We start from the raw sequence: 15,048 nt of genomic DNA on the forward strand, positions 1-15,048 counted from the left end.
GGTTTTCCTTAAAACAAAAATTCCTAAGTATTCTACACTTCTGTGCTCTCATTTCTTCATTATTCTCTATCTCCCATCCTCCCTTTGCAACCTATGCTCAAGTCATATGGAACCCCTTGGTGACACTGAACAATCATGATCTTGGTATACCTGTGTGTCTTTGCACGTTATTCCTTCTCCTAAGACATCCTCTCTCTCCTCTAAATCTGTGAACACTCTCATCAAAAACCTTAGGGATTACCACCTCTAGGCTCTTCTTGAAAATCTCCATTCTTAGACTGAGTTTGATGCCCTTCCTTTGTGTGTGTGTTTATCACACCACTTATACTAGGTATTGGAGTAACAGTTTTTTTCAGTTCTCCTAAGGTATATAGTTAGTACCATTCTAGAGGTATCAGAGAGAATTAATTCTATACCATTTGTCTTAGGGCTTAGTTCTCCGCAGGGGGAGGATGGACACTGCCCCCATTAGAAGGGCTATTCTAAACTACAGTTGTTTTGAGCACAAGGACTGCTATCTTTATTAGTAGCATAGAGCCTGTTCATGCTCATTCATTAAATGAGCTATGAATAGCTGTCTTCAAAGGAACTCAAAGGAAAATTTCAGAAATAATGCAAAGAAATTTTTAACTTCTGAGAATGAATGCCCAAATTTTCCAAGATGCAGTCTCTGCCACATCTTAACCAATTTATGGGTCCCACGGTGTCTAGCACACAGTAAACGGCCAATCATCTGTGGACTTGTCTAGGCCCTTCGTTGTTTAATGACTTCCATCTTGAGCTGTACCCAAAGAGGCCTTGCAGCGTCACACTATTGACTAAAAATCGGTTTGGAGTCCCAAAGCTGAGAACTACTAGTTTGAATGACCACATAGATAAAACTGGGAGAGTCTGTCAAATACTTACAATTTCATTTCTCTGATGAAACATGATCCTTAACCCATTATATGCTCACTTTGAAAATGGAGGCACCGATACAAGATTAAGAAAACCTCTTATCATAAAGTTTTAAGAAATGTGTGAAATATAAATACAGGAAAGCTTTAAATTGGTATCCAACCAAACTTTTATTGGGGTTTTATTGCAATCTACTTTCGGCAATAAGGGGAAAGTAACCATAAGAACTCCGATCAGATTTTATTTAACAAAGCAGTTTTTCATGAATGCTTAAGGTCAGTGTATAGTCAGCTCAGCTTCCGGTATCAACTCGAGTACCTCATTATGGAGATTTATGCCAGAATGACAACAGTAAGGCATTGCAAGATCTAAATCATCTAAGATTAAACCATATTTTACATATAATTTTTAGGACAGAATACTAATACTCTACAATAAATAAGGATTTAAAAAATGTGTTGCTTAGCCCTTGTTGAACTAACTTCAATTATTAGCTTATTCTGTAAGTACTCCAGTTAATAAAGGTTTGATTGTACTTCAAGAACTCTGACTTTTCCAAAGATAAAAAATTAGTTCTTATTTGTTATGACAAAAATTAAGCTTAAAAGCACATTCACACTTGTCCTTAAAAGCATGTTTACATCATATACGAAATAACTTCTCATGCCTGGAGATATGGTTTATATGGCAAAAAGTCATATGCAAAGAACAACTAGAGGGCAATCCTCCCAGCTCCACGTCCTCCAAAAAGCCACACTTGGCCTCGGTGTAAAAGTTATATTTTATTGCCATGCTACAATGTATGAAGTTGGCACTGATAGGGAAAAACAGAGAACAAAGGGTGGGAAGGGGGAGAGGGCAAAAGATGCTGTTACATGTATAGAACAAGGTTTGAATCCACAGTGGTAAAGTTTGCCAATATTAAAAATGCGAACCAAAACTTAAAATGCTGCTCTGAAACAGCATTAATACACAATTTATGCATAGTACAGTATCACTTATGTCTTTTATTAGAGAAATATGGAATGTTTATAAAAGAAATTAACCATAGGGGATAAAATTCCTATTTCATACACAATTTGGCAATGGTAGTCCCACTGTTAGACAATTTTTTATAAAAGAAAAAATTAAAAATCTAATAAGCTACCTTTATACAAAGTTGCTATATTTATGCCTTTATGTAGGAAAAAAACATTTATAATGCAAATTAGGACATACAATCTTACAATATTATACAATGTAATGAAAATAAAAACATAACACAACATTTTTCCTTTATAAAATGTATATTTTGCATTTACTTATGCAAATGTGGCACACCGGTGACTACTGTACTATTACTACCAGTCCGTCTCCATGCTATTGTTGTCCAATTGTCATAGAATTGCAATTGTATCAATGCTACAAAAGAATTGTGTTTACCCCCAAAAATGAGGAAATCGGAATGGGGACTAGGGCTCTAAAGGACAGGATAGACAGGGTGCTGGTTCGGGCAGAGTACACTGTGGTATGTCGTAAAATATCTGTTAATTTTTCAAGCCAAAAACATGTTCTGTACATTCTGTAATTTCGTACCAATGCCTTTATTCAAATTTGGCAAAAATCAGAGAAAGGGTAATTAGTACCATATACCTCACATATCAGAAATATGAATAAGATGCCAATACATCAGTTACTTCTGAATGTTGTCTTTGATGGTATGTCTGTTTCAAGGAGATACATATATATATATAAATGTATACATATATATGTATATCCACATATACATATATACTTATACACACACACACTACACATTGCACAAAACAATTGGGCATTATGGATTGGGAACTGCACCGGGAAAGTGGGAAGTACTTTTTAGCTTGTTAAAACCTTTACCTTGAGGCAAAAATACGGTGGCACATTATTGGGAAATTATGAAAACATAAGGCCCCTGTCCCATTTTTAATAGAACATTACTGAGGTACATTTATATATGTTGTGCCACAGATTTTTTTGAGGGGGAGGAATAAACAAACACTAGCTTGACCTAAACATTGAACTGTGGGGTCAACATTAGTATCTATAAAAACAAAGATTGCTTGGCAAATTTTCATAAGTCCCAAATGTGATCTATTCTGGATATACTGGGAAGTGAAAAGCTTTTTGCTGAGTTTTCAAGAGTAAAGTGCATATCTCATCACTCCACAGCAGCAGTAAATAAAAGGAACTATTTGCCAATCTTCCTGGAGGGAGGGAAGGCACCATATTTTCAGTTTTAAAAGAGGATGAAACTGGGAAATAAAACACATGAAGAAAAACACAGGTAATACCCATATCAGTTTCCAACCCCTGATCTGGGATAAAAAGCTGTTATCGCCTGTACAGATAAAAGAGGACTCTATCAGGGGAAGAGCATATAAACAATGATTATATTTCCAAAACCTAAAAGTGGGATCATATGGTCTATCAAAGAAGAGAATAGCTAAAATTAGGTATGTCTCAGAAAATCTGAAACGTATGGCCACAATTATATCCCAGTAAAATATCTCATTCTAAAATGTACCCAGTAACTGGTACATTCTTCCAGGACAGAGCTTAATGCCCATGGCTAGACTACTGCAAAGGACAAGTAGTGTTCCACATTACTTTTTATTAAATAGGAACACGGGTGATTTCCAGAGACATCTAGAAATAAACACCAGTTGTATATTGTATACATCTTCCTAATACTCATAGTACCTAAAATCAAATTCTTAGCAGACAAATTGGTCCCATTTTCATTTTTAAAGCACACAGTATTTAAAGCATAAACTGCAATTATTATATTGGAGCTACGTAAAATATATAAAGACTAATTAGAATCTGAAAGGAAAAGGAAAATGATGAGGAAAAGCAAGAAAATAAAGTATCCGACCTCCAAAATGAATCAACAGGTCAGCCCTTTCATTTGGAGGCTCTGTCTTGACTGCTTGTTTTGGAGAAAACCGCTTGTACTGGTTCCATTATTATTCTTATTCCTCGTTACAAAAACCATTACATAAATTTGGCACGATTAGCAATCTACTTAGAAGAAAGCATAAATGGAACAATATATTGAAATGGAAACTGCACACCTATACCGCTCTTCTCTTTTTAGAGAACAGTGAACACTTTAGTAAGCACCAAGTTCACAGAAAAGAAAGGAAGAAAATTCTGCTATGCACATAAACCGATGGCACTGAAAAAATAAAGACACCTTTAATAACTTATTTTCTTTATAATGGTCCCACTCTATTATTCTGCTAATCCAGTCACTGTCCTATAATTCAGTTATCCACTGATCAGGTTGGGCGCTATATGACTGAAACCTTTTCATGCTAAATTAGCCTTAGTTATATCAGGATAGACAGATCCAAATCATGATCTCAAATGTCCTCATCTTCAGAGAAAACAGTAACCTAACGTTTCTGCTCTACGTTCTCTTGTCTTCTCTAGTGTGTGAGAAACTGGAACATTCTTGATTTTCTAAGAGTTAGGCATGTGGACTCTCACCAGTTTATATAAACTTCAATTCAGTTTACATCCTAAACTATGACACAATCTCATTGCTAGAAGACTTCCACGGTACCTGCTATGCTGGCAACAATGCTAACCCTCTATTGAAATCGAGGGATGATCAAAGACCCCGCTGGGAGAAAGGAGAGCAGAGCTGAGGAGCACTACTGTGGGCAGAGAAGAGCCGCAGCCGGGTGACGAGGGAGTCACTGCTAAAGTGCCGGGGGCGCCCATGGAGAAAACGGTACCATTAGGGAGCTCTGCATGTTAGGAGTAGCTTCCTTTTTGTCTCAGCTGTTCAAAAGATCACCGATGGACGCAAGGGAACTTTCAAATTGAGCGAATGTTTTTATCAACTTGAAAAGTAAACAGCATACAAATAAATACTGGACAAGGGCAACCCTGTTATAGAATAACAGTAAGTTCCAAATGAACCTTCAAAACCACAACTTGACAAAAATTCAAACCAAACAACGAACATATAATCCAATTTCAAAACTATATACAAACTCAAACATTTTAAATTGAAAGAGACATTAAACAACAAAATAAGACGTCCCAAACACCAAAGGAAAAAAACTGAAGGTAAATGGCAACGTAGTGGCACAGATGCCTCCAGAAAACAATGCTATGGTTAATAATCGATAGGAGAGAAACTTTCAAGAGATCGTTCAGATTTCCAATGTTTTTGGGTAAAGTGACCTGAGACTAATTCTTGAGTCTAGTGGAATTCTCATTAAGATATCTGGGTATGCCCTTCAAATGACATCATGAGATGAGCAAACAGAAAATCCTGACTCCTTCCTGCCCTTCAACACACCAAGAGCAAACCACATTCACAAACTCAAACTCAAACTCACATAGGACTCTTTCGAGTAACGCAGAAGGCAAAGGAACTGACTGGTATATAAGGAGGTGTGGTACTTCTATTTCCTTTACATATGTTTTGGCTCAAGTCAAAAAGCCTACAATTAATGAAATAAAGGATTCCTCATGTTACATGCTGGAGGCCATATACCATGAATAGTGAATCTACAAATATTACTTTCAAAGCCTAGAGTTATCTGTTAGCAATGCACATTATCAAGAGGCTTTATAAAATGTCTTAAACGCCAACCATGACTTAGACATGAATGATATGCGTACGTCCGGAATATTGATACAAATCAACCAGCATGTCACTCACTTCAACTCTCATTTTAAATAGGCACTGTGAAAATGGGAATGCTGCTGGACAGAAATGAGTAGTAGATACTGAAATGAGTGTTCTTTAAGGAGTACCTGCTCTAGATTAATTCCCTTTAGTTAAAGAAGCACAGGAAATATTCAGAAAAAAAATCGTATCCGTCTATAAAAGGAGTTAGTGTTTAGAAATGAAAATGAAGCACTCGCATCTTCATTTTTTAAAACTTCACAAAGGTGCAAACACAGTAATGCTTCCCCGGCTCACATGGGCAGATCAGTACTGTTGTGTCGAGTCTTCCGAGATGTGCCGTCGTCCCGTGGCAGTGCTTTCTGCAAACTTGACATAGCAGCAGTTCTCTCGATGTCGATCACAGCATACAGCTCTGTGCGCCTGGTAGGGGTCTGGGGAAGGGGCGTCGTAGGCGTTTTTGGAGTCTGAGGGTTGTCAGAGTCACTGCCACCTTCCAAGTCAACCTGTATATAATTGAGCTGCCTGTGTTCTAAACTTGGGCGCCTGATATCAAAGTTAAAGACCGTCGGTGTACAGTCCCGACGCCTTGAATATTCTATTTTGTGAGCACTTGCCGGCACTGTTACATTCTCTGTATTTACATAGTTATGCATTGGATCTAAATTATTATGGTAGCCATTTAGAGATGGGGTCTTTGGTCCTAAATTGTCATCTTCATCCCTACTTAGCTTGCGGGCTTCCCAAACAGGAGGCAAAGATGGTAAATTTTCATAGTTTAATAATGCAGTTCTTCTCTGAGCCGAGTTGTTGATATTCTGGGTATCTGAGGTACTGCTGGATGTCAGACGCCCTCTCCTGACCCCTGAGGCACTGGGGATAGATAACCCATTTATGTTTTCGTACACCAGTTTGTTCACAGAGGGTGCCTCTCTGCGCTCATCGCTGTCATACCCGGTGTCCCATTCCGTGCTATTTGCACCACTCCCGCTGACTTGGTCTCTTCCAAGCTGCTCCAGTTTCTCTTTTTCCATTAACTGCTTTTGAACAGGGGTTGGTCCTAAGACAAACTTGACTCCTTCGGGTTCAAGAAGAATCTGAGGGTCCCTGTCCTCAATACTACTTGGTTCTTCTTTTGGTGTGTTGCTTTCAGCATTAGAAATCCTCGCCTCCAGTGGGACATGCACGCTTGTGCGGTTTTTCCGCTCCTCCTGCACTCCTGTAGTGTTGACATAGGTATGGACCTAAAACAAAACAGAAAGTAAATCAGTGACTTGCTTAAAACAAAACAAAAACAAAACAAAACAGTGACCGTATCAGTCAATTTAATCAATTAACTTTCTCAATATACTCTTCCTTCAAAGCTTTCATATTCATTTTTCACTAATAAAAAGGTGGGAAGAGGGGAGGAATGTAGAAATATTTTCCTCATTTGATAAAAGAATTCTCTAAAATGACACAAAATTGTACTTGATACATAAAAAGCATTGTTTTAAAAAAAATCAGGAACTGGGATTATCGTTTTGATGTTTTTAGAAATTCTCATCAATGCATTAAAATATGATTCAGAAATAAGGAATAATGGCGCCTGGGTGGCTCAGTTGGTTAAGCATCCAACTTCGGCTCAGGTCATGATCTCTTGGTTCGTGGGTTTGAGCCCCGCATCGGGCTCTGTGCTGACAGTGCACAGCCTGTGTGGGATCCTCTCTCTTTGCCCCTTCCCCACAGGTGTGTATACTCTCTCTCTCAAAATAAATAAATAAACTTAAGAAAAAAAAGAATACAGAATAACAAGTATTAAAAGAGACAAATTTATCGGGATTTACAGATGCGGTGACTGTATAAAGAGATAAACCCTACTGGATTTAATAAGAGTACTGTGAAATGCAAAGGTATAAAATAAATACCACCTGCTAAGAAATCATCACTATTTAGAAAAGATCAATGGTATCGTGAGGGAACAATATAAAATTTTTGGGAGGCTATACATGAAATCTGAAAAACAAAATAAAATGCAAAACTGATGGAAGTGCAATTATAGTACATAACATAAGAATTTATTTACTATGTAAAGAACATAAAGAAATACTTTAAAACAGTATAAACCTCTTAATGATATGTGACCATATGGTTTTCAAAAGGTAAGTATAACTAATTAATATAGAGTCAATGGTTGACCAAATACTTCATTTCTCAAATACTCTGGGATATTAAATAGCTTCGTAAAAATCCTGACAACAAAATCCACCTTTCTGCTAGTAGTCACTAAATGCAAAAAACCGCATAAATTCCAAAAACATGGAGGGTTATTGTAACAGGAACTGGCCATTAATTACATTTGCCTTTATCCACAGACGCGCCTCTCCTGGGAGCCTACCAACTTCCATGATGCTACGTTCCTCTCCACACCTACGTATATCTGGCCTATGTCAGAGAGTGCCCGCTGTTCCGTCTGATTCTTCACCGCAGAAGTCACATACGAACAGTGAGAGCTACGATTCAAACTGACTAAAGTCTTCAGGTATCAGCGCCCCCGGCACTGTTTTAAGCCCACACAGGCCGTCGGCCCGTCAGACGCCAGCGCACGCTTACTTGCTCCTCGGCCACGAGCAAAGGATGCGTAGACTCTTCACCTACTGAAGGCAGGCGCGCGCTTCCCACAGAAGGATGTCTGCTTGAAGGGTGGGAGGAAGCATCTCCAAATGAGGGATATCGGGGATATCCATTAGGTAAGTTCTGAGCCGCAAACCCTGGAGCTGAGTGTTTGGTTATTGGTTTAGGAAGAAAAGCAGGATATGGGGGAGGAGGGCAGGACAAAGAAAATAAAAATGAATAAGAATTAAACAGGCACGGAGAGAATTAAGCAAGGTGTTCCTGGTAAGCCACAGCAGAAACATCACAAACAACACCCCCGTCCACTCCAACTTTCCATTCACATTTTAGAGAACAGGGAACTTTTAACGTTCTCCTAATTAAAATATTAAAAGTGTTTATAATTATAGACAGAACAGTTTTTTAAAACTGATGACCATTAGACTTATGTTAGCTAATGGTGATTCCTAACATGTTATAGATTATATATATCCACAATCCATAGTTCATAAATGTCTGTTACTCAAAATACCAGACAGAAAATGGGTACTTACTCGTAGGTGTCCGAGGTGTTCTGGGGACTTCCAACTCTGTTTGATGACTACTCCTTTCTACAACTGGCTCTTCCACCACATTTATGCTATTATTTTGCATAATCTCTTGCAACATGTTAAATAATTCTTCTGCACGAGCACACTTAAAGGCGAAGATTCCTATAAACATCAAAAAGAAGGGAAAAATAGTAGCCACAACTTTGAAAAAGATACAGGAGCACCTATCAAAGAACAGAATTGTAAAGTAAGTATTCTATGCACTGACAGCAAGAAAGGCCTTTTAAATAAATGTCTGATAAATTAATGACATTTTCTGTTTCAAAACATAAGCCCAAAAGGCTATTCACAGAATAATTTTCATATGTCTAAGGGAGATGGCCCAAAACAAGGCAGATGAAAACAAGATTCGAACATTTACTTTAGAGCGTTTCCTAACAGCAGGGGGAGCCCAAATCACCATTACCAAGATGATCCTTTACCATCTGACTGCCCCTTGCTCGGTGGTTTACAATCCTTACCTTGTTTAATTATTACAATTCTGTACGGTATGCATTAGCACTCCTCTTTAGTAGAGCAGAAATCTGATGTTTGACAGAAATCGTGTCACTCGCCCAAGGCCTTTCAAGCAGTAGGTCGCAAAAAACCAAACCATGTTCTATTTGACTCCAAAGTTTAGGTTCTTTCCCCAAAAAGTTTTAAGAGTAAAGAAACAGAGTCAATTTACTAGAACTAATCATATGCTGAAAATCTTAAAGTTAATAATAGAAGTCAAAATTCTGGACATAGAGAATGTGCTTAATAAATGCCTGATGAATGACTACATAGCTTATTATATCTCTTTTCTTGACAATCCACTTATTTGGGGAATTTTTTTTTCAATCAGGAGTAAAGTATTAATTTAAAGAAGATAGGATAAATGAAAGAACAATTTTCAAATGTGAAAATGTTTGTAGAAAAACAAAATTAAAGGCTCTACCTACCTTGTCCAGTTTGACACCTTCGACCACTTTCAAAAGAGAAGAGATTTGAATCATAACCATAGCGCCGCAGGCAGAGGTAGTGCCATTTTACCGAATCACGTTTGCGAGTGTATAAAATCAGTTCTGTGTCCGTAAGTTCCATAATGCCAGAACCTAACTCATTCCCATCATCATCCACGTTAATGACCTAAAAAAAAAAGTTCAATTAGTGCTAACCTGATGCTCCCACTTGATGGTCATGCACACATTTCACCACTTAGTCAGCAAACTGCACTGCTGTTGATTGGCTCAGTTATTCGCTGCTTTGTTAACTCATTCATCAACCACTGTGTATTCAGGGCATGGACTATGTAGCAGTGTAAGATCTGCTTCTATCCACAAGCAACTCATTTCCAGGGAGAAGATACACAAACATGAAGTCAACAACACAAAGCTATATAGGAATAGATGACAAATGGGTGCAACAGAGGTTGCAAAAGACAGCAACTGTGGCCTAGGTTGCTGGAAAAGCCTGATTCAGAGGGGGAGGGACTTCAGCCGGGCCTCCAGAGAGAGCTGGTGGGTCAGGGGTTGTTGGGGCCTATCCTGAAGATGCAGTGCTACAGCACAGACTAAGAAAGTATGTTTCAGAGAGACCAAGACAGGGCTGGCACAGAGTTCATGGAAGAAACAGCCTTGCACTGAGCTTCTGAAAATGGCCAGAGACTGCGAGGAATAGGTAACACTTTGAGAGAATGGTCTATATTGCTGGGGCAGGCAGGGCACTTTACACATAATTCTCCCATTTAAACCTTGTAACGATCCTAAACTGCAGGGAATACTATTTCTCCACTGTACTGTACACAAACAGAACAAACCTGCCCAAGGTCAGAAAGCCATAAAGCCACAGGGTTTCAACTTAAACGTCTGTGTGATCCAGAGGTTGTGACGTACAACAACCTGAGATCAGACTACGAGACACACTAAATGGCTGCGAATAGGTTAGAAATGGAACATTTATGCTCTAGGTAACAGACCACCACAGAAGTTTTAGAATGATGAAAGAATAAGATCAATCTGATGTCAACTGCAGGATGCATCACAAAGGTGACTGACTCAAGGATAGAGTCCAGTTAAGAAATTACCCAGGCGGGGCGCCTGGGTGGCTCAGTTGGTTATGAGTCTGACTTCAGCTCAGGTCATGATCTCACGGTTTGTGGGTTCAAGCCCCGCATCAGGTTCTGTGCTGACAGTGAGCTCAGAGCCTGGAGCCTGCTTCGGATTCTGTATTTCCCTCTCTCTCTGCCCCTCCCCGCTCATGCTCTATCTCTCTCTGTTTCAAAAATAAATAAAACATTAAAAAAAATTAAAAAAAAAAAAAAGAAAGAAATTACCCAGGCATGAAGCAATGACTGGGATGTGGTGACCAGACTGAAGAAGCACCTATATAATGGCATTTAAAAAGTATTTCTAGAACTGTCTGGCTAATTGGATATTCAGGACCAAACGGAAAGTAAAAGAGTATTCCACACTGTCAGTAAGAACATACGGTCGTCATCATTTGTTAAAATAAGAAAAGGCAGAGTGGACACAAAGAGAAGTCAAAGGGTCTCAAGATAAAAAGTAAGGAAGTAAGACATATTAAGTGAAGAAAAAGAATATTGAAATAGGCAGTGAGAGATAGAACTCAACCAGTTTTACTAACCTTGAACTTGTTCCGATGGTTGTCTGGGACAGTGTCTTTGTCTGGACAGCTACAACAGCTACCCATGGCTTCTTCAGAAGACCATGTGAGCGCTGTAGGAAAGAGAATTTGGAAACAATGATTAAATGTAGGATGCAAAAATCACAAAACACAAGAAGACTTTAGAAATTATCTAACACAGGGGCACCCAGGTGGCTCACTCAGTTACATGCCTCTTGATTTCAGGTCATGATCTCATGGCTTGTGGGTTCCAGCCCATGTTGAACTCTGTGCTGACTGCATGGAGCCTACTTGGGTCTCTTACTCCCCCTTGCTCTGCCCCTCTCCACTTGCATTCTTTTTCTCTCTCTCAAAATAAATAAACTTTAAAAAAAAAAAAAAGAAAGAAAGAAACCATCTAATACAAGTTCTGAATTATTTTGATGAGGAAGATTAAGCCCAAGAAGGTATAGGGCTGAGCTACATTTCACATGTTCAGCGGCTTAATTTTGCTCAGTGATAATGAGAATAGTTTCATGACACAGACTTCACAGAAATCTCAGCTTTCCAGTTTAATTTGCAAAAGTCTCCCTATTTTTAAATTACCTTAAAAAAAAAAACTTAAGGTCTCATCTCATATGTAACACTATTTAAATGAAGTCATTTATGGAATTAGCCCTTTACGGTTTATCAGAAGTTTCCTGTCTCTCTTTTAATAAATTTCCAAAGGGATGTTGGACTTCTAGGTTGGCAGAGGTCTTATTATTATTCACTGCAGTATCCTTTATGTACTTAATAAGGCCAAAGCTGACTGGTAAATAAGACACAAAAACAAATTTGGAACAGTTCATTAAGAGAGAAAGACAACTCAAAAATGAAGTGGTAACTTAATGTAGAGAATACTGGCAAAACTGATAAAGCACGTCTGTGTAATCCTGCTTTCCCACACAAGGTTAAAGGTACTACACTTGATCTAAGCCAAAAGGCCGAGAAGCGATTCACAAGGTTAAAGGTAATAGGCTATAGAGACATGAAGTGTTCAGGAACACTGCAAATGAACACACCAAGGTAAGACTCAAAACACTACTTACAAACAAGGGAAAGACTCAAAATGAACGTGATAGTATTTGAAAAAGTGGGAGGAAAGGAAACACAAAAAGCTACTAAAGATTCAAAATCACAGAACTGATAAGATGTGTTTAAAATTCTTCAGTGGCTCTTCACTATCTTCAGGAAAACAAAAAATTGAAGCTTGTCTGCATGACATGAGGTTCTTCACAATCTCACCCCCTAGCCACAGATCTAGTCTGAACTCTCCTTGTCTCTGCTTCAAGCCCTACCAGTCATAAACAGTCCCCAGAGCAAACGGTGCCCCTACGCCCTTCCACGGTGCTCCCCTCCTTTCTCAAGACCCAGTCAGAGTACAGGGCTCCAGGAGGCCCTTGCTGAGTCCAAGCAGCTGGGAGAGTTACACTTCTGTATCCCCCCAGGCACGCCGGGCTTCCCAGCGTCACAGCGTTTCCACACGGTTTGCTTCACTACCGTCCCCCTCCACTGCGCACTCCTTCCCAACAGGGACAGACCTTATTCAGTGTTGCACTCCCCATGCCCCACCACACAGGATGTGGACTCTAAGTCTCTTGTCAGCTGAACTGTACTAAACAAAGGTAAAGAGTGCTGGCAGGTATAAGTGTGAAGCAGATGAAAAAGTATATTAGTGTACAAACCAAAAGAAGTGATAAATGATAAAGTTGAGACTCATATTTGGTAGTTTGCTCTAGGTAATATACCCTATATCATGGCATAAAGATGATTAAGTCAGAGGGGCACCTGAATGGCTAAGTGGGTTAAGTATCTGATTCTTGATCTTGGCTTAGGTCATGATCTCATAGTTTGTGAGTTTGAGCCCTGCATCGAGCTCCATACTGATGCATGGAGCCTGCTTGGGATTCTCCTTCTCCCTCTCTCTCTCTCTCCCCCACTCTCTCTTTCTCTTAAATAAAACAAATAAACATTAAAAAAAGATTAAGTCACAGTATGTACTTCTGAAAAGTCCTAAATCTAAAGGGAAAGACAGAGATGTAAATAGATAATGCATTATGATTAAACCTTATGTGAGAACCTGGGAAGAGTTCTGTTGACACAGTAAAGGGAGCAAATGACTTTCGGGGTTAACAGGGCAGGAAGCACCATTTGAACTGCTACTTAAAAGAATGAGCAGAAACAGTGTGCTGGGCACAAAATAGAAATAGGTAGTTGAGATAGATAAAAGAGTACAAAGGTCAAGGTCATGAAAGATCATGAAAAGTGATTCTGCATTCAGGAGAAAGTGAGGTGTCCAACACAACCAGAAGATAGGCAGGTTGTAACAAGAACAGGCGCCAAACCACATAAAGGGTCCTGAACAATGAGGTAGGGATCTGAGACTCCAACTAGCTAGACGTCCTTCAGGGTCCTCACTGTCGAAAGGACATGACTCTATCATGGCATTATCATATTCTATTGTAATGTTTATCTGTCTCAACATTCACTTCACTGTAATTTTCCTAAAGATAGGAGTCTTCTCTAAGCAATAAGCATATCACTTGACATAGTACACGGTCCATAAATATTTAATTTTTAAAAATTAATATGGCTGGGGGCACCTGGGTGGCTCAGTGGTTAAGTGCCTGACTCTTAATTTTCGCTCAGGTGATGATCTCATGGGTTTGTGACATCGAACCCCACATTAGGCTCTGCAATGACAGCTTGGAGCCTGCTTGGGATTCTCTCATCCTCTCTCTCTACTCTTCTCCCACTCTCTCTTAAAATAAACAAACAAACATGGAAAAAATTAATACAGGCATACCTTGGAGATACTGCAGGTTTGGTTCTAGACCATGGCAAAAAAGCAAGTATCACAATAAAGCAAGTCAAATCAATTTTTTGGTTTCCCAGTGCATGTAAAAGTTATGTTTAGGGGATCTGAGTGGCTCCGTCCATTAACTGTCCAACTCTTGATTTCGGCTCAGGTCACGATCTCATGGTTTGTGAGACTGAGCCCTGTGTCAGGCTCTGCGCGGATGACACACATCCTGCTTGGGATTCTGTCTCCTCTCTCTCTCTGCCCCTCCCCTCCTCGTTCCTTCTCTTTCTCTCTCAAAATAAATAAATAAACCTTAAAAAAAGTTATGTTTACACTATATTATAGTCTATTAAATGGGCAATAGTAGTGTGTCTAACAAAACAATGTATGTACTTTAATTAAAAAGTACTTTATTGCTAAAAATGCTAACCATCATCTAAGCTCTCAGTGAGTCACAATCACTGATCTCAGATCATCAAAATAAATATAATAATAAAAAAGTTTTAAATATTGTGAGAATTACCAAAATGTGACACAGAGACACAAAATGAGCAAATGCTGTTGGGGAAATAGTATTGATAGACTTGTTCAAAGCAGGGGTGCCACAAATCTTCAATTCATAAAAATCACAGTATCTGCAAAGCACAATAAAACCTGAAAATATTTGATAAATTATAGTATGAGAAAGAGGCAAAAGAATAGTAAAAGTAGAGGGATAATTGATAGAAACAAAGTCTTTTTAAAATTACACGTCTAACCTTACCACTGACCTGTTCATGAATATAAAGAGCTAAAAGATTACTAGTGTGGCTTCTGCCTCAAAACATTCAAAGGAATGTTTTTAAACT

The 15,048-nt window shown here is 38.8% G+C and overlaps 1 protein-coding gene and 1 pseudogene across 9 annotated transcripts in view; both read right to left on the reverse strand.

Moving 5' to 3' along the window:
- Positions 1 to 1,048: 1,048 nt before the first annotated feature.
- Positions 1,049 to 15,048, reverse strand: part of FRS2 (fibroblast growth factor receptor substrate 2) — a 107,728-nt gene continuing 93,728 nt past the window's right edge. For all 9 annotated transcript variants that reach the window (XM_029954001.1, XM_029954000.1, XM_029953993.1 and 6 more), the window contains 5 exons: positions 11,377 to 11,468; positions 9,693 to 9,879; positions 8,713 to 8,871; positions 8,159 to 8,322; positions 1,049 to 6,810 (listed from right to left, as the gene is read on the reverse strand). In XM_029954001.1, coding sequence (XP_029809861.1) covers positions 5,860 to 6,810; positions 8,159 to 8,322; positions 8,713 to 8,871; positions 9,693 to 9,879; positions 11,377 to 11,442 — 1,527 coding nt within the window. In that variant the 5' untranslated portion in view covers positions 11,443 to 11,468 and the 3' untranslated portion in view covers positions 1,049 to 5,859. The remainder of the gene's footprint in view (positions 6,811 to 8,158; positions 8,323 to 8,712; positions 8,872 to 9,692; positions 9,880 to 11,376; positions 11,469 to 15,048) is intronic.
- LOC115305768 lies at positions 12,192 to 12,353 on the reverse strand (annotated as a pseudogene).

This window comes from Suricata suricatta, chromosome 10 (assembly GCF_006229205.1).
Source record: "Suricata suricatta isolate VVHF042 chromosome 10, meerkat_22Aug2017_6uvM2_HiC, whole genome shotgun sequence".
Taxonomy (NCBI): domain Eukaryota; kingdom Metazoa; phylum Chordata; class Mammalia; order Carnivora; family Herpestidae; genus Suricata; species Suricata suricatta.